The sequence below is a fragment of the Oncorhynchus gorbuscha genome, linkage group LG01, assembly GCF_021184085.1.
Source record: "Oncorhynchus gorbuscha isolate QuinsamMale2020 ecotype Even-year linkage group LG01, OgorEven_v1.0, whole genome shotgun sequence".
NCBI classification, from domain to species: domain Eukaryota; kingdom Metazoa; phylum Chordata; class Actinopteri; order Salmoniformes; family Salmonidae; genus Oncorhynchus; species Oncorhynchus gorbuscha.
In genome coordinates this window covers 14,847,362-14,867,445 of record NC_060173.1, presented here as the reverse complement: position 1 = coordinate 14,867,445, position 20,084 = coordinate 14,847,362, and the positions used below count along the sequence as shown (strand labels likewise).

At 41.6% G+C, this 20,084-nt stretch overlaps 1 protein-coding gene across 1 annotated transcript in view; it reads right to left on the bottom strand.

Annotated features, from left to right (window-relative positions):
• The window catches only part of tmtc3 (transmembrane O-mannosyltransferase targeting cadherins 3), a 154,191-nt gene that overhangs the window by 29,583 nt on the left and 104,524 nt on the right, over window positions 1-20,084 (bottom strand). Inside the window, exons 8-12 of the mRNA XM_046345544.1 lie at window positions 16,545-16,693; window positions 14,529-14,649; window positions 14,296-14,407; window positions 11,129-11,232; window positions 6,723-6,892 (exon numbers count right to left, since the gene is read on the bottom strand). Coding sequence (XP_046201500.1) covers window positions 6,723-6,892; window positions 11,129-11,232; window positions 14,296-14,407; window positions 14,529-14,649; window positions 16,545-16,693 — 656 coding nt within the window. The remainder of the gene's footprint in view (window positions 1-6,722; window positions 6,893-11,128; window positions 11,233-14,295; window positions 14,408-14,528; window positions 14,650-16,544; window positions 16,694-20,084) is intronic.

Here is a 20,084-nt window from a genome sequence, read left to right as displayed (position 1 = left end):
GGACAAAACTAACTACCAATTGGACATGACGAAATTGGGGATTTTTTAAAAAAATAATTAAAAAAATAATAAACAAAAGTTGATTGTGGAATTCAGGAAAAAGCATCAACGGGGGCACACCGCCTTCCCTCCAGGATACCTACAGCACCCGATGTCACAGGAAGGCCAAAAAGATCAAGGACATCAACCACCGGAGCCACGGCCTGTTCACCTCGCTATCACCCAGAAGGCAAGGTGAGTACAAGTGCATCAAAGCAGGGACCGAGAGACTGAAAAACACAGTCACTGGCCTACACACAATACACCATAATGTCAAAGTGGAATTATGTTTTTCAAAATGTTTACCAACTAATAAAAGATGAAAAGCTGAAATGTCTTGACTCATTAAGTATTCAACCCCTTTGTTATGGCAAGCCTAAATAAGTTCAGGAGTAAAAATATGCTTAACAAGTCGCATAATACGTTGAATGGACTTTGAACGTGACTTTTTTTATGAGTACCTCATCTCTATACCCCACACATACAATTATTTTTAATGTCCCTCAGTCAAGCAGCGAATTTCAAACCCAGATTCAACCACAAAGACAAGGGAAATTTTCCAATGCTTTGCAAATATAGGCACCTATTGGTAGATGGGTCAAAAAAAAAGAAGCAAACATTGAATATCCCTTTGGGCATGGATGGTGTATCAATACACCAAGTCAATACAAATATAACAATGTCCTTCCTAACTCAGTTGCCGGAGAGGAAGGACACCACTCAGTGATTTCACCATGAGGCTAATGGTGACTTTAATCGCTATGATAGGAGAAAACTGAGGATGGATTCATCCATTCATCCTGTTTGCAACAAGGCACTAAAGTAATAGAGAAAAATTGTTGCAAAACAATTAACTTTTTGTCCTCCATACAAAGTGTTATGTTTGGGGCAAATCCAAAATAACACATTATTGAATACCACTCTCCAATGTTATTAGTATGCTTGTAATTGTTAAGTACTAGGGAGATTTTCAGGATAAAAAATAAACGGAGCTACGCACAGGAAAAAAATCATAGTGGACAATCTGGTTCAGTCTGCTTTCCACCAAACACGTGTTATTTCATAGTTGAGATCTTCACTATTATTCTACAATGTAGAAAAAGTAAAAAATAAAGAAAAATCCTGGAATGAGTAGGTGTCCAAACTTTTGACTGGTACTGTATGTATATAGTAACCAAAAAAGTGTTGAACAAATCAAAATATATTTTAGATTCTTCAAAGTAAGCCACCCTTTGCCTTGATAACAGCTTTGCACACTCTTGGCATTCTCTCAACCAGCTTCAAATGGAATGCTTTTCCATTAGTCTTGAAGGTGTTCCCAAATATGCTGGTCACTTCTTATCCTTCCCTCTGCGGTCCAACTCATCCCAAACCATCTCAATTGGGTTGAGGTGGGGTGATTGTGCAGGACATCTGATGCAGCACGCCATCACCCTCCATCTTGGTCAAATAGCCCTTACACAGCCTGAAAGTGTGTTGGATCATTGTCCTGTTAAAAAACAAATAATAGCACAAACCAGATAGGATGGCATATCGCTGCAGAATGCTGAGGTCGCCATGCTGGTTAAATATGCATTGAAATCTAAATAAATCACAGACAGAGTCACCAGCAAAGCACCCCCAAAACATCACACCTCCATGCTTTGCGGTGGGAACCACACGTGGAGATCATCCGTTCACCTGCTCTGCGTCTCACAAAGTTTTGGCAGTTGGAACCAAAAATCTCAGATTTGGACTCATCAGACCAAAGGACAGATTTCCACCGGTCATGTCCATTGCTTGTGTTTCTTGGCCCAAACATGTCTCTTCTTCTTATTGGTGTCCTTTAGTAGTGGTTTCTTTGCAGAAATTCCACAGTTGAAGTCGGAAGTTTACATACACTTAGGTTGGAGTCATTAAACTAGTTTTTAAACCACTCCACACATTTCTTATTAACAAACTATACTGTTGGCAAGTCAGTTAGGACATTACTTTTTGCATGACAAGTAATTTTTCCAACTACTGTTTACAGACAGATTATTTCACTTATAATTCATTGTATCACAATTCCAGTGGGTCAGAAGTTCACATACACTAACTTGACTGTGCCTTTAAACAGCTTGGAAAATTACAGAAAAGGATGTCATCGCTTTAGAAGCTTCCGATTGGCTAATTGACATAATTTGAGTCAATTGGAGGTGTACCTGTGGATGTATTTCAAGGCCTACCTTCAAACTCGGTGCCTATTTGCTTGACATCATGGGAAAATCAAAAGAAATCAGCCAAGACCTCAGAAAAGAAATTGTAGACCTCCACAAGTCTGGTTTATCATTGGGAGCAATTTCCAAATGCCTGAAGGTACCGCGTTCATCTGTACAAACAATAGGAAGTATAAATACCATGGGACCATGCAGCAGTCATACCGCTCAGGAAGGAGACGCGTTAGGTCTCCTAGAGATGAATGTACTTAGGTGCAACTGCACATGACAACTGATAAAGGTCGTACTTTTTGGAGAAATGTCCTCTGGTCTGATGAAACAAAATTAGAACTGTTTGGCCATAATGACCATCGTTATGTTTGGAGGAAAAAGGGGGACGCTTGCAAGCCGAAGAACACCATCCCAACCGTGAAGTAAGGGGGTGACAGCATCATGTTGTGGGGGTGCTTTGCTGCAGGAGGGACTGGTGCACTTCAAAGTAGATGGTATCATGAGGGAGGAAAATTACATGGATAAATTGAAACAACATCTCAAGACATCAGTCAGGAAGTTGAAGCTTGGTTGCAAATGGGTCTTCCAAATGGACAATGACCCCAAGCATACCTCCAAAGTTGTGGCAAAATGGCTAAGGACAACAAAGTCAAGGAATTGGAGTGGCCAACAAATCCCTGACCTCAATCCTATAGAATATCTGTGGGCAGAACTGAAAAAGCATATGTGCGAGCAAGGAGGCCTACAAACCCGACTCAGTTACACCAGATCTGTCAGGAGGAATGGGCCAAAATTCACCCAACTTATTGTGGGAAGCTTGTGGAAGGCTACCCGAAACGTTTGACCCAAGTTAAACCATTTTAAAAGGCAATGCTACCAAATACTAATTGAGTGTATGTAAACGTCTGACACACTGGGAATAAAAGCTAAAATAAATAATTCTCTATTATTCTTCTGACATTTCACATTGTTAAAATAAAGTGGTGATCCTGAATGACCTAAGACAGGGAATTTTTACTAGGATTAAATGTCAGGAATTGCAGAAAACTGAGTTGAAATGTATTTGGCTAAGGTATGTTAGCTTCCGACTTCAAATAAATGTACACTGCTCAAAAAAATAAAGGGAACACTAAAATAACACATCCTAGATCTGAATGAATGAAAGATTTTCTTTACATAGTTGAATGTGCTGACAACAAAATCAAACAAAAATGATCAATGGAAATCAAATTTATCAACCCTTGGATGGAGGTCTGGATTTGGAGTCACACTCAAAACTAAAGTGGAAAACCACACTACAGGCTGATCCAACTTTGATTTAATGTCCTTAAAACAAATTCAAAATGAGGCTCAGTAGTGTGTGTGGCAACCACGTGCCTGTATGACCTCCCTACAACGCCTGGGCATGCTCCTGATGAGGTGGCGGATGGTCTCCTGAGGGATCTCCTCCCAGACCTTGACTAAAGCATCCGGCAACTCCTGGACAGTCTGTGGTGCAACGTGGATGGAGCGAGACATGATGTCCCAGATGTGGTCAATTGGATTCAGGTCTGGGGAACAGGCAGGCCAGTCCATAGCATCAATGCCTTCCTCTTGCAGGAACTGCGGACACACTCCAGCCACATGAGGTCTAGCATTGTCTTGCATTAGGAGAAACCCAGGGCCAACCGCACCAGCATATGGTCTCACAAGGGATCTGAGGATCTCATCTCGGTACCTAATGGCAATCAGGCTACCTCTGGCGAGCACATGGAGGGCTGTGCGGACCCCCAAAGAAATGCCACCCCACACCATGACTGACCCACCACCAAACCGGTCATGCTGGAGGATGTTGCAGGCAGCAGAACGTTCTTCACGGCACCTCCAGACTGTCACATGTGCTCAGTGTGAACCTGCTTTCATCTGTGAAGAGCACAGGGCGCCAGTGGCGAATTTGCCAATCTTGGTGTTCTCTGGAAAATGCCAAATGTCCTGCACGGTATTGGGCTGTAAGCACAACCCCCACCTGTGGATGTCGGGCCCTCGTACCACCCTCATGGAGTCTGTTTCTGACCGTTTGAGCAGACACATGCACATTTGTGGCCTGCTGGATGTCATTTTTCAGGGCTCTGGCAGTACTCCTCCTGCTCCTCCTTGCACAAAGGCAGAGGTAGCGGTCCTGCTGCTGGGTTGTTGCCTTCCTACGGCCTCCTCCACGTCTCCTGATGTACTGGCCTGTCTCCTGGTAGCGCCTCCATGCTCTGGACACTATGCTGACAGACACAGCAAACCTTCTTGCCACAGCTCGCATTGATGTGCCATCCTGGATGAGCCACTTGTGTGGGTTGTAGACTCCGTCTCATGCTACCACTAGAGTGAAAGCACCGCCAGCATTCAAAAAAGCGACCAAAACATCAGCCAGGAAGCATAGGAACTGAGGAGTGGTCTGTGGTTATCACCTGCAGAACCACTCCTTTATTGGGGGTGTCTTGCTAATTGCCTATAATTTCCACCTGTTGTCTATTCCATTTGCACAACAGCATGTGAAATGTATTGTCAATAAGTGTTGCGATTGACTGAGTTACATTGTGTTGTTTAAGTGTTCCCTTTATTTTAATTGAGCAGTGTATATACACACATATATTATATGTATACACACATATATTATATGTATACACACATATATTATATGTATACACACATATATTATATGTATACACACATATATTATATGTATACACACACATATTATATGTATACACACACATATTATATGTATACACACACATATTATATGTATACACACACATATTATATGTATACACACACATATTATATGTATACACACACATATTATATGTATACACACACACACACACGCACACGCGCACACACGCACACACGCACACAACCATTCAGAAGTTTGGGGTCACTTAGAAATGTCCTTGTATTTGAAAGAAAATCCAATTTGTGGTCCATTAAAACAACATAAAATTGATCAGATATACAGTGTTGAAATTTTTTAAAATGTTATTTATTTAATTTAACCTTTATTTAACCAGGAAGGGCTCATTGAGATTTAAAATATCTTTTTCAAGAGCGTCCTAGCCAAGATAGGCAGCACCAAGTCATTACAAAAATGACAGACAAACAACATTTAACACTACAAGTAATCTAGTAAAAACCATAGAATTCACAAGAGTATAACAAAATCAAAAACAGCCAATTAAAAACATTGACAGGTCAGGGAATCAGTCTCAAGATCATACATCCGTGATTTAAAAATACCAATCGAGACAAGTTCTTCCAGTTTAAAACAATTTTGCAAGGCATACCAAGATGATGGCGCAGAGTACATAAAAGCCCTTTTACCAAATTAATTTTGGACATTTGGAACAGTTAGCAGGATAAAGTCCAGCAAACGAATAGAGTACCCACCACATTTCTGACCAATAAAAATGCCCAAATTGTTGCTGGAAACAGCTGATTTTTACTGAATATCTATATGGGCGTACAGAGGCCCATTATCAGCAACCATCACTCCTGTGTTCCAATGGCACGTTGTGTTAGCTAATCCAAGTCCATCATTTTAAAAGGCTAACTGATCATTAGAAAACCCTTTTGCAATTATGTTAGCTGCTGAAAACTGTTTTTCTGATTAAAGAAGCAGTAAAACTGGCCTTTAGACTAGTTGAGTATCTGGAGCATCAGCATTTGTGGGTTTGATTACAAACTCAAAATGGACGGAAACAAAGCGCTTTCTTAGTCTATTCTTGTTCAGAGAAATGAAGGCTATTCAATGCGAGAAATTGCCAAGAAACTGAAGATCTCGTACAACGCTGTGTACTACTCCCTTCACAGAACAGCGCAAACTGGCTCTAACAAGAATGGAAAGAGTGGGAGACCCCAACTGAGCAACTGAGCAAGAGGACAAGTACATTAGTGTGTCTGGTTTGAGTCGCCTCTTCATTGTTGATGTTGAGACTGGTGTTTTGCGGGTACTATTTAATGAAGCTGCCATTCGAGGACTTGTGAGGCGTTTGTTTCTCAAACTAGATACTAATATACTTGTCCTCTTGCTCAGTTGTGCACCGGGGCCTCCCACTCTTTCTATTCTGGTTAGAGCCAGTGCTGATAATGGGCCTCTGTACGCCCATGTAGATATTCCATAAAAAATCCAAATCAGCCGTTTCCAGCTACAACAGTCATTTTCAACATTAATGTCTACACTGTATTTCTGATCAATTTCATGTTATTTTAATGGACAAAAAAAGTAGTTTTTTTTTCAAAAACAAGGATATTTTAAGTGACCCCAAACTTTTGAACGGTAGTGTATATAATTTTTTACAAATCGATACTTGCAGTAAAATAACAATATAATATCTTACAAAAATATTATTGCGATACGCAACCATTGATTTCACCCCCCCATCACTAAAGGGCTTTACCTACTGATATATAATGTTAGGTAAGGGGCCTTGCCAGCTGATATATGGCTCTAGTAAAGGGCCTTACCTGCTGATATAGGCTTGTTTGAAGTCGGGCCTCATGCTGATGGCCTGTCTGTAGAGCTGGTCAGCCTCCTCCAGCCGTGAGTCGTTGGTACGGATCAGGTTGGCCAGGTTAATGTACACGTTCAGGTGGTTGGGCGCCACACGGGTGGCGTACTTCTTCCCTGGAATGATCTGGAAGGGCATAATCAGTGATTATGCCCCTCAGCAATTGATTAATGTTTTAATTTGTTTATTTAACCTTTATTTAAATAGTCAAGCCAGTTAAGAACAAATTCTTATTTACAATCATGGCCTACCCCGGCCAAACCTAGACCACGCTGGGCCAATTGTGCCCCGCCCTATGGGACTCCCAATCATGGCCGGATGTGATACAGCCTGGATTCGAAACAGGGACTGTAGTGACAACTCTTGCACTGAGATGCAGTGCCTTTGACCGTTGCGCCACTCGGGAGCTCTGAGTTTACTACACATGTTTATTATACATGGACGGTATTAGATCACACTATACAACAAGTTTGCATTGTTTTGGTTAGCTCTGATAGGTAAGGGGTACTGGACATTAGATATTCTAGGTTAACTTTAACCACCAGTGACTGTAGGGAATGTAGATCATGAGAACCGTGTGAACACATACTTAAATAAATAAAAAATAAATACATGTGTATAAATATATACATACATACAGTGGGGCAAAAAAGTATTTAGTCAGCCACCAATTGTGTAAGTTCTCCCACTTAAAAAGGAGAGAGGCCTGTAATTTTCATCATAGGTACACTTCAACTATGACAGACAAAATTAGATTTTTTTTCTCTCCAGAAAATCACATTGTAGGATTTTTTATGAATTTATTTGCAAATTATGGTGGAAAATAAGTATTTGGTCACCTACAAACAAGCAAGATTTCTGGCTCTCACAGACCTGTAACTTCTTCTTTAAGAGGCTCCTCTGTCCTCCACTCATTACGTGTATTAATGGCACCTGTTTGAACTTGTTATCAGTATAAAAGAAACCTGTGCACAACCTCAAACAGTCACACTCCAAACTCCACTATGGCCAAGACCAAAGAGCTGTCAAAGGACACCAGAAACAAAATTGTAGACCTGCACCAGGCTGGGAAGACTGAATCTGCAATAGGTAAGCAGCTTGGTTTGAAGAAATCAACTGTGAGCAATTATTAGGAAATGAAAGACATACAAGACCACTTACAATCTCCCTCAATCTGGGGCTCCAAGCAAGATCTCACCCCGTGGGGTCAAAATGATCACAAGAGCGGTGAGCAAAAATCCCAGAACCACACGGGGGGACCTAGTGAATGACCTGCAGAGACCTGGGACCAAAGTAACAAAGCCTACCATCAATAACACACTATGCCGCCAGGGACTCAAATCCTGCAGTGCTAGACGTGTCCCCCTGCTTAAGCCAGTACATGTCCAGACCCATCTGAAGTTTGATAGAGAGCATTTGGATGATCCAGAAGAAGATTGGGAGAATGTCATATGGTCAGATTAAACCAAAATATAACTTTTTGGTAGAACTTGTCGTGTTTGGAGGACAAAGAATGCTGAGCTGCATCCAAAGAACACCATACCTACTGTGAAGCATGGGGGTGGAAACATCATGCTTTGGGGCTGTTTTTATGCAATGGGACCAGGATGACTTATCCGTGTAAAGGAAAGAATGAATGGGGCCATGTATCGTGAGATTTTGAGTGAAGACCTCCTTCCATCAGCAAGGGCATTGAAGATGAAACGTGGCTGGGTCTTTCAGCATGACAATGATCCCAAACACACCTCCCTGGCAACGAGGGAGTGGCTTCGTAAGAAGCATTTCAAGGTCCTGGAGTGGCCTAGCCAATCTCCAGATCTCAACCCCATAGAAAATCTTTGGAGGGAGTTGAAAGTCCGTGTTGCCCAGCAACAGCCCCAAAGCATCACTGATCTGCATGGAGGAATGGGCCAAAATACCAGCAACAGTGTGTGAAAACCGTGTGAAGACTTACAGAAAACGTTTGACCTCTGTCATTGCCAACAAAGGGTATATAACAAAGCATTGAGATAAACTTTTGTTATTGACCAAATACTTATTCCCACCATAATTTGCAAATAAATTAATAAAAAATCCTACAATGTGATTTGATTTTTTTTTCTCATTTTGTCTGTCATAGTTGAAGTGTACCTATGATGAAAATTACAGAAGTCCCACCATCATGGAGGGTAAATAATGATTGAGCATATCTAGAATACCAATATAATTCTAATAGAACTTCAAAGTCACTGAAAACCTCTGATGTGGGCAGTCTGCTCTGTCATGGCCAACATGGTAGCGTAGCCTAGTGGTTAGAGCGTTGGACTAGTAACCGGAAGGTTGCGAGTTCAAACCCCCGAGCTGACAAGGTACAAATCTGTCGTTCTGCCCCTGAACAGGCAGTTAACTCACTGTTCCCAGGCCGTCATTGAAAATAAGAATATGTTCTTAACTGACTTGCCTGGTTAAATAAAGGTTAAAAAAATTATAATAAAAAAGAAAAAAATCCCACATTACTGTGGGATTGTCAAGGAAACAAATTCTGTCATACATCTATACCCTCCCATTCAGACAAGACAGTTCTACATTCCTACACTAGCCACACACATAGAGAGGTAGAAGATATATATTTTTTGTTTTCTTCTATTGAAGAATCAGAGTTTACACAGTTTCTCAAATAAATCATGAGACCATGACAGACTGAGGCTAACAAAAGGTACACTTTTTAATCAGTGTACATTTCCTCCATCAACAGGGTCACAGAGGCTTATCAAACATGTACTAAAGCACCATATCGTTAGTTTCATTCCATGGGGTTGTCGGTCGTTGGATTCCCAGACATAAGCGGAAATCTGGATATAAATAGTTAACTTATTTGGAAACCCAATAAATAAGAGCTATGATCAACATTAGTGTCCTGTATCTAAGTGATTATTATTGGGCCCCACGCGGACATCCTGTTCAGGATCGTCAGCATGGGGCCATGGATACATGATAGCCATAGCCGCCTGCGTGCTTTAGCTGAAAAACCTCTTCAAAAGATGCAACAAGGCCTCGCCTGTACTGTTTTGTGACGCTAACATTAAAGAAATCAGCCCCGCTGCTGATTCCCAAAATTGCAATTTGTTTTCAAAGCTGACCCATCGCAAGGGTAGTACAGATCAAATAAGTTTCCAGAAATACTTTAAAAAACATTTTTTACAAGTAGATTGGATCACCAAACTAGTTTCATGTTAATTTTTCATGAATGATAGAATGACAGTAAAGAAGCACAGACAGAATGGCTGAGACAGGGCTTGAAGTCTGGAGTTGGCAGCGCTACCGGTAGGCCAAGCCTGAGGCACTGCCATTTCCTTATTTTACTTAATTCCTGAGATAAACAACTTTTAGGGATTGGGGTAGGAAATCAGGTCAGCCTCCCATTGATCTCTAAGAACATAAACTAATCATAACAGAGGCGACAGAGCTGTATGTCTTAGCATTATTTTTTATTTAACTAGGCAAGACAGTTAAGAACAAATTCTTATTTTCAATAATGGCCCAGGAATAGTGAATTAACTACCTTGTTCAGGGGCAGAACGACAGATGTTTTACCTTGACAGCTCGGGGATTCGATCTTGCAACTTTTCGGTTACTAGTGCAACGCTCTAACCACTAGGCTACCCTAAGAATTTGTTTTTGACTTGACTATTTAAATAAAGGTTAAATAAAATAAAGGTGAGCATGGCCTAAGACTATTAAACTGACAAAAAAAATGATCAAGTCCTCAAGAGACCTTTAACTGATGATCAACTATCTGCAAAGTGAAGAAGTGCCCCTTTAGTTGACGTCACTCCTGAGATGGAGGTTTGGGTAGGAAGTCAGATTGGCCTTCTAATAAACATCATCATAAACTAATTAACATACCAGAGGTAAATTACTTGCAATGCTTAACATTAGACAGCTAAACATGATTTAATGACTAAAAAATTCATGCCAAAGGTAGGCTTTTCAAAAGGCACGGGTCCTCAGGTGCTCCTTTAAGATTATCCTGGTGCTCAATGATCTATCAAGCTTTGACAGGACGACATTGTAAATTAGAATTTGTTCATAACTGACTTGTCTGGATAAATAAAAGGGTTAAATAAATCATATAAATACAAAAGGGTGAATGCAGCTGACAACACAGAAAACACAACACGTAGGGGGATTTGGTTTAAAATCCTGGCCCTGGGACAATGAACAACACTGTTCCTCCCACTCGCTGCTGTTACCTCGCAGCTACCGATTCCTCTCGTCGTCATGTCCTTCAAAGGATGATGAAGGTGAAACAGTGGGAATAACAAACATGACTGATGTTTTCCCTCTTAAATACACCTGGGTGTGTGTGGCCTTGTCACATACCTGTGGCATGAGGGATTTGGCAACCAGGTAGGCGTCCTCAGCCTCCTTGGACTTATTCAGGTTCTTGTAGGTCCTTCCCACATTCATATGGGCTCCAATGTCATCTGCAGGGCCATGCCACAGGAGAAGGCACATGGGTTAGCAAAGACAATTTCGCAGGGATATCAAGCCTGCGTGGGGATTAGGGATTAGTAGCATATGCAAAGGCAGTCAGGTGGTGGCTTGGCTGGACACTGGCAGTACATCTGATCTGATGGAGTTTAGCGGAACGTTGTGTGTGTGCCAATTGGCACCCTACATTCAATATAGTGCACTACTTGTGGAATGCATCCATTCAATAGGACCACATAATACAGCTCTACTGTGGCGGCGGGTGGCTGTGGGGTTTAGGGTTTAACGAGTGGAGTAGCTTGTATGAGGCATTGACATGATTAAGATTGCCAATGCTACAGGGATGTCACAGGATATTTCATTAGGTTAAAATTGGCATTTAGATTAAGTATTTGCAAACTATACAGCCCTGTGAGAAAGTATTTGCCCCCTTTCTAATTTTCTCTACTTTAGCATATTTTTGATAATGAATGTTATCAGATCTTCAACCAGCACCCAATGTTAGATAAAGGAAACCTGAGTGAACAAATAACACAACAATCATATACTTATTTAACCTATTTCATAAACGAAGTTATGCAACATCCAATGCTCGTGTGAAAAAGTAACTGCCCCCTTACACTCAATAACTGGTTGTGCCACTTTTAGCTGCAATGACTGCAACCAAATGCTTCCTGTAGTTGTTGATCAGTCTCAAATCGCTTTTTGGCAAACTTGAATCAACTTTTTGGATGACATGGGTCCCATTACGCATGGCGAAATACAAACACTTCATTCCACAGTAAGAATCTCATACCAACGAACGGTAAAGCATGATGGTGGTACTGTGATGGTTTGGTGATGCTTTGCTGCCTCAGGACCTGGACGACTTGCCTTAATAGAAGGAACCATGAATTCTGTCAGGCATCCGTCTGTGTGCTGAAGCTAAAGCGCAGCTGGGTCATGCAGCAAGACAATGATCCAAAACACACAATCAAGTCTACATGAAAAACAAAAAATTTGAAGTTTTGAAATGGTCTAGTCAAAGTCCAGACCTAATCCCAATTGAGCTTTTGTGGCAGGACTTAAGATGAGCAGTCCATGCTTGAAACCCCACAAATGTAGCTGAGTTAAATCAGTTCTGCATGCAAGAGTTGGTCAGAATTCCTCCACAGTGATAAGAGACTGTTCAACTACAGGAGGCATTTGGTTGCAGTCATTGTAGCTAAAGGTGGTACAACCAGTTATTGAGTGCAAGGGGGTAATTCCTTTTTCGCACAGGGAAATTGGGTGTTGCATAACTTTAAATAAACAAAATAAGTATACTTTTTTTTGTTATTTGTAAACTCTGGTTCACTCATCTAATATTAGGTTTTGGTTGAAGATCTGATAACATTCAGAATCAAAAATAGAGAAAATCTGAAAGGGGGCAAATACTTTTTCACGGCACTGTACAAGAGAAGTGTATATAGAAAGTGTGAAAATTAGTGTTTCATTCTGTAGAACCTAATAACGTAATTGTGTAGGCGTGGAACCTTGGAGTGGATGGTGACAGGTCTCAAGTTCAAATTACTTTTGTAAAAAACAACAGCTTCCTTGTAAGAAACCCAAAACAATTGCCTTCTGGGAACCAGCAGGCTGAAGTGAAGTGTTCAACATGACTACCTGGCATGATGACTCCTTGTTGTCCGCAGTCCACCTGGCCGTGCTGCTGCTCCAGTTTCAACTGTTCTGCCTGTGGCTATGGAAGCCTGACCTGTTCACTGTGATTACTATTATTTGACCATGCTGGTCATTTCTGAACATTTGAACATCTTGGCCATGTTCTGTTATAAACTCCACCTTGCACAGCCAGAAGAGGACTGGCCACCCCTCATAGCCTGGTTCCTCTCTAGGTTTCTTCCTAAGTTTTGGCCTTTCTAGGGAGTTTTTCCTAGCCACTGTGCTTCTACACCTGCATTTCTTGCTGTTTGGGGTATTAGGGTGGGTTTCTGTACAGCACTTTGATATATCAGCTGATGTAAGAAGGGCTATATAAATACATTTGATTTGATCATCATGGTTATGTCAAGCAGACTGATGCTGAAAGATTAGAAAAAGCAGGAAATTCTGATCGGGTTAATGTGCTTACAGAGATAATCTATGGAAACTATTGAGGGAGGAAACTTCGCAAATATTTATATCTCAACCAAGTTTCCTGCTCAATGACACAACCAGTATGTACATGACATGTTGGTAGAGAGGGCTTACCTGGTAGTTTACATAGGGCAACACAATGAGTAAAAATAGATTAACCTTCCAGAATATTATTCTTTTTCCTCTGCCTGCACTGTCACAGAAGTGAAGTTCTATGAGGACTGCCAAGTCTTAACGTCTTAGTTCTACAAAAGTTAACCATATCGCATGCTAACTTGTATGGCAGTCAGCCCTGTCATCCTGTAGGGGAGAGTGGGGTAAGTTGAGCCAAAGGGTTTTTGTTGTGTAGTTAGATTAACAGCTCTCTCCACATAAACTGATGGGAGGATTCATGAACACCTCTCCTCAGCCAGCAATAACATCTTACTGAACAATACTTGGATCTGTCCCAAATTGCAAACGGTTCCCTCGATAGTGTACAACTTTTGACCATAGTCCTTTGAACTATATGGGGGAAAAGGGTGCTATTTGGAACAAATCCCTCATTCCCAAAGCAACATCTTAAAGAAATGCAACTCCTTTTTTTTCTTCTCCAACATAAAAATATACTATCTGTAGCTGTATAAGCGATTAGCAAGGCTTTGCGTGATTCAATTGAAATATGACTGTTCTAGAGGAGCTCAGATAAGTTCCTTTTCACACAAGTACATCACAATACAAGTACTTTACATTACAATGCACGTACTTCACATTACAATGCAAGTAATGTGCATTATAATGCAACTAATTTACATGACAAGTACTTTAAGCATTGTTTTTCATAATAACACCATTGAGCAGACTCAATTATATTATATTGATCAGAATCTTGCTATCTTGTCATCGTCTCATCTTCAACCACAGCCTTGAAGCCCACCAGAAAATAATGGGAGATGTCTTACCTGGTTGGACCCGGGTGGCCTGAAGGAAATATCTCAGAGCTTTTTCGTAATTGTTTTGATTTTCCAGAGCATGACCAACATTATTCCATAGCTTGGCATTGTTCTTGTTGACCTGGGGGGGAGACAAGGCAATCAATCGAAGAAAAAAAAATGGAGGAAAAACGAACGAGGAGAACAATCTTGGTGAGTTTATTGTAAGTTAGGCCAAGAATGAGGAGATGTGGACGACATACTTTTAGGGCTGAGGTAAACAGTGTATATTCAGATTCCCAGTCCCAGTTTCTGTTGAAGGTCTTGACTGCGTGCGTGGCGAGGAGGACTCCAATCATCAGCCAGGAGATCTTCCTCAAGTGTCTGGTCAATTGAGGGAGAAAGAAAATAGAAAAATGGTGATTCTGTTAAAATATTGTAAAAGACAATAGAATGCACAAAAAATACGCCACTAAAATTGATAAATGGTGTCTATTGATTCAATTTGTTTTTGAATTGTGGCTACAGACACTGAGGTCTGGTTTCCTGGACATAGATTACACATTGTCATGGATGATTGAAAGTGCTTTTTTTATTTTAATTGTATTATTTCACCTTTATTTAACCAGGTAGGCAAGTTGAGAACAAGTTCTCATTTACAACTGCGACCTGGCCAAGATAAAGCAAAGCAGTTCGACACATACAACAACAGAGTTACACATGGAATAAACAAACATACAGTCAATAATACAGTAGAAAAAGTATATATACAGTGTGTGCAAATGTGGTAAGATAATGGAGGTAAGCCAATAAATAGGCCATGGTGGGGAAGTAATTACAATTTAGCAATTAAACACTGGATTGGTAGATGTGCAGAAGATGAATGTGCAAGCAGATACTGGGGTGCAAAGGAGCAAGATAAATAAATAGAGTATGGGGATGAGGTAGTTGATATGGGCTATTTGCAGATGGGCCGCGTACAGGTGCAGTGATCTGTGAGCTGCTCTGACAGCTGGTGCTTTAAGCTAGGGAGATATGCGTGTCTCCAGCTTCAGTGATTTTTGCAGTTCATTCCAGTCATTGGCAGCAGAGAACTGGAAGGCGGCCCTAGAGGAATTGGCTTTGGGGGTGACCAGTGAGATATACATGCTGGAGTGCGTGGTACGGGTGGGTGCTGCTATGGTGACCAGTGAGCTGAGATAAGGCGGGTCTATACCAAGCAGAGACTTGTAGATAACCTGGAGATAACCTGGGGTTTGGCAACGAGTATGAAGCGAGGGCCAGCCAACGAGAGAGTACAGTTCGCAGTGGTGGGTAGTGTTTGGGGCTTTGGTGACAAAACAGGTGGCACTGTGATAGACTGCATCCAATTTGTTGAGTAGAGTGTTGGAGGCTATTTTGTAAATTACATCGCCGAAGTTGAGGATCGGTAGGATGGTCAGTTTTACGAGGGGATGTTTGGCAGCATGAGTGAAGGATGCTTTGTTGCGAAATAGGAAGCCAATTCTAGATTTAATTTTGGATTGGAGATGCTTAATGTGAGTCTGGAAGGAGAGTTTACAGTCTAACCAGACACCTAGGTATTTGTAGTTGTCCACATATTCTGTCAGAACCATCCAGAATTGTGATGCTGGACGGGTGGGCAAGTGCGGGCAGCGATCAGTTGAAGAGCATGCATTTAGTTTGTCTTGCATTTAAGAGCAGTTGGAGGCCACGGAAGGAGAGTTGTATGGCATTGAAGCTCGTCTGGAGAATAGTTAACAGTGTCCAAAGAAGGGCCAGAAGTATAGAGAATGGTGTTGTCTGCATAGAGGTGGATCAGAGAATCACCAGCAGCAAGAGAGACATCATTGATGTATACAGAGAAGAGTCGGCCCAAGAATTGAACCCTGTGGCACCCCATAGTCTGCCAGAGGGTAGTTGGTGAACCAGGCGAGGCAATCATTTGAGAAACCAAAGCTGTTTAGTCTGCCGATAAGAATGTGGTGATTGACAGTCGAATGCCTTGGCCAGTTCGATGAAAAGTTCTTAGTCTAACACTAGGTTTATTATCTGTGTCCGTAAACCATCCTTGAGAGTGGTCCATTTTTAAAGCACTTATTTTATGCTTGGGAGACATTTATTACCCCATTACACTCCATGCCAGTAAGTGTTGGAAGGGAACTACTATCTCCAAATGGTACCAGATCTGTTTGTGCCGTCTTTCCAACTCCTTTGGTCATTGGTGGAAAAACCACACAAACAGATCTGGGAAGTAGACTAACTACTGTAATACTCACCTCTTATGGGAAACAATCCTGAAGCCATGTGCCACGAGGACACAGAATCCCATACTGGGCACATAGAGCACCCTCTCTGCCACCACAAAGCCCACAGGGAAGAAGAGGTTGGAGGCTGGGATGAAGGGGAGAACAATCAAAGACAGGGCCTGGAGAAGAAGGAAGAGGAGGAATACAACATTGAATGAGCCTACTTAAATGCACTTATTGTTGTATTTTAAGATGTTTTTCTTATGAGTGCACTAGCACAGAGCAATGGGTTAACATATATTTCAGCTGTTTGGAAACTCAGTATATACACAGCACAGAGGAAACACACCATATCAGTTTAAGACTTTCCCTTACATGTTAGCATATCTACATGATACATATGGCAAGATAGTTATGTGACCAATTCAGGCTGATGGGAGGACACCAGGATAAACATGTTAGGAGTTACTTATCACTTCACACACCATATCAGTAGAGCACTCTAAATGAAAGATTAAGCAAGGTAGAACTTTCCCAGCATGCATGTGACTCAATTCCTTCTCTCTTATCTGTTGCAATTACAGAGTCATTTTTGGAGGAAACCCAGTTTTAAAGCTTTGTACTGGTATGTGCAATGCACATTATGTTGCTTTTATTGCCTTACAAAAAATAAAGAAGAAATGCTAATCCAGATTTAACAGAAGCACAGCAGTAGCATAGTAGGTAGGATTTACTATTGAGGCCTGGTCTAAGCCTCGAGGAAACAGAGGAGTAGGTGTGAAGTATGGAATTCAATGACTGTCGTGTTGAGTTCAGCAGTTTAAACTGAGATTATGTGACTGAAATCCAGCAGTGTGCGGTGGTAAATTCTTAGTTCATGAGTGTTGTCAAACATACCGTCTGTAAGCTGTTTACCTGCTTGCAATATGATTTTAAGTGGCCCCCATTTGACACCTCAAAAACTAGCCTGTCAGATTATTCAAAAATAATATTTGATGTTGGAGAAGTACAAAAGGCCAAATGCTGTTCACAATGAAGCAATTGCTTCAGTGGACTCAGAACTTGTCATGGAGCTTTGAATTATGAGTTTGTAGAGGATTACGCCTATATTGGGATAAAACTGTAAAATAACAAATGTTCTATTGTGGTACAGTTTCAGACACAACCCAATAAGGCTGAGCCAAAATCACGCCCTTCATTTACCAATGAAGGTCAATTGCACAACTTTATAACCAGTTATTATGCTGTTACTATATATGCACGTCTGTACAATGTTATACACATTTTGTTTTTCTATAATTTTGATGTAAGCCTATTGCAGTGGTTGGTGATTTTCTTGCCACACCAAAACTTTTTTTGTAAAAAAACTAACCCATTTAAAATTCAATGTAATTCAAGGTATGAAATTAATGTTATTTTCAAAAACAAATCTCTTTTTAGACATAGTTCTGGTCAATTTGCAGTGTACAAATCATTAGAATTATGTTCTGCCCCACTGACCATGATCTCCAACAAAAATCATCCCGCGGCTGAATCTAGTTGCCAACATCTGGCCTATTGGAACTAATAAAAAGTATGAAGTTTACAAGTAATTCACAACATATTCTTCAAGTTCCCCATGCTCCTGTCCGGCAGGCAGTACCCAGTGCATCAAGGCTCAGACAAAAATACTTCTAAACAGCTTCTATCCCCTGGCCATAAGGCTGTTAAATGGCTAACAACTACTGCTCTCCCGTACCCAGACTATCCACACTGACTCTGTCCCCATCCACATGTCTCTACCCACACCGATACAACCTACTCTACAGCTAAAATGATTATTACTCCATTAAACTGCTGCTCATTAATTATTGATTGCTATTAACATTAGTATTTATCCTGCTACTGATCACAATCCCTCCCGTTTACATGTATATACACTGCTCAAAAAAATAAAGGGAACACTAAAATAACACATCCTAGATCTGAATGAATGAAATATTCTTATTAAATACTTTTTTCTTTACATAGTTGAATGTGCTGACAACAAAATCACACAAAAATGATCAATGGAAATCAAATGTATCAACCCATGGAAGTCTGGATTTGGAGTCACACTCAAAATTAAACTGAAATGGTCCACCCACACCCAGTCAATTGTCCGGGAGAAGAAAAAAAACACAAATGCCAAAATAATGCTTTTTAGCCTATTCATTGATGGAAATACACTGCTCAAAAAAATAAAGGTAGCACTTAAACAACACAATGTAACTTGACTTGGAGAAGTCAATCACACTTCTGGGAAATCAAACTGTCCACTTAGGAAGCAACACTGACAATAAATTTCACATGCTGTTGTGCAAATGGAATAGACAACTGGTGGAAATAATTGGCAATTAGCAAGACACCCTCAATAAAGGAGTGGTTCTGCAGGTGGTGACCACAGACCACTTCTCAGTTCCTATGCTTCCTGGCTGATGTTTTGGTCACTTTTGAATGCTTTCACTCTAGTGGTAGCATGAGACGGAGTCTACAACCCACACAAGTGGCTCAGGTAGTGCAGCTCATCCAGGATGGCACATCAATGCGAGCTGTGGCAAGAAGGTTTGCTGTGTCTGTCAGTGTAGTGTCCAGAGCATGGAGGCGCTACCAGGAGACAGGCCAGTACATCAGGAGACGTGGAGGAGGCCGTAGGAGGGCAACAACCCAGCAGCAGGACCGCTACCTCCGCCTTTGTGCAAGGAGGAGCACTGCCAGAGCCCTGCAAAATGACCTCCAGCAGGCCACAAATGTACACGTGTCTGCTCAAATGGTCAGAAACAGACTCCATGAGAGTGGTATGAGGGCCCGACATCCACAGGTGGGGGTTGTGCTTACAGCCCAACACCGTGCAGGAAGTTTGGCATTTGCCAGAGAACACCAAGATTGGCAAATTCGCCACTGGCGCCCTGTGCTCTTCACAGATGAAAGCAGGTTCACACTACGCACATGTGACAGTCTGGAGACGCCATGGAGAATGTTCTGCTGCCTGCAACATCCTCCAGCATGAATGGTTTGGCAGTGGGTCAGTCATGGTGTGGGGTGGCATTTCTTTGGGGGGCCGCACAACCCTCCATGTGCTCGCCAGATGTAGCCTGACTGCCATTAGGTACCAAGATGAGATCCTCAGACCCCTTGTGAGACCATATGCTGGTGCGGTTGGCCCTGGGTTCCTCCTAATGCAAGACAATGCTAGACCTCATGTGGCTGGAGTGTGTCAGCAGTTCCTGCAAGAGGAAGGCATTGATGCTATGGACTGGCCCGCCCGTTCCCCAGACCTGAATCCAATTGAGCACATCTGGGACATCATGTCTCGCTCCATCCACCAACGCCACGTTGCACCACAGACTGTCCAGGAGTTGGAGGATGCTTTAGTCCAGGTCTGGAAGGAGATCCCTCAGGAGACCATCCGCCACCTCATCAGGAGCATGCCCAGGCATTGTATGGAGGTCATACAGGCACGTGGTTGCCACACACACTACTGAGCCTCATTTTGAATTTGTTTTAAGGACATTAAATCAAAGTTGGATCAGCCTGTAGTGTGGTCTTCCA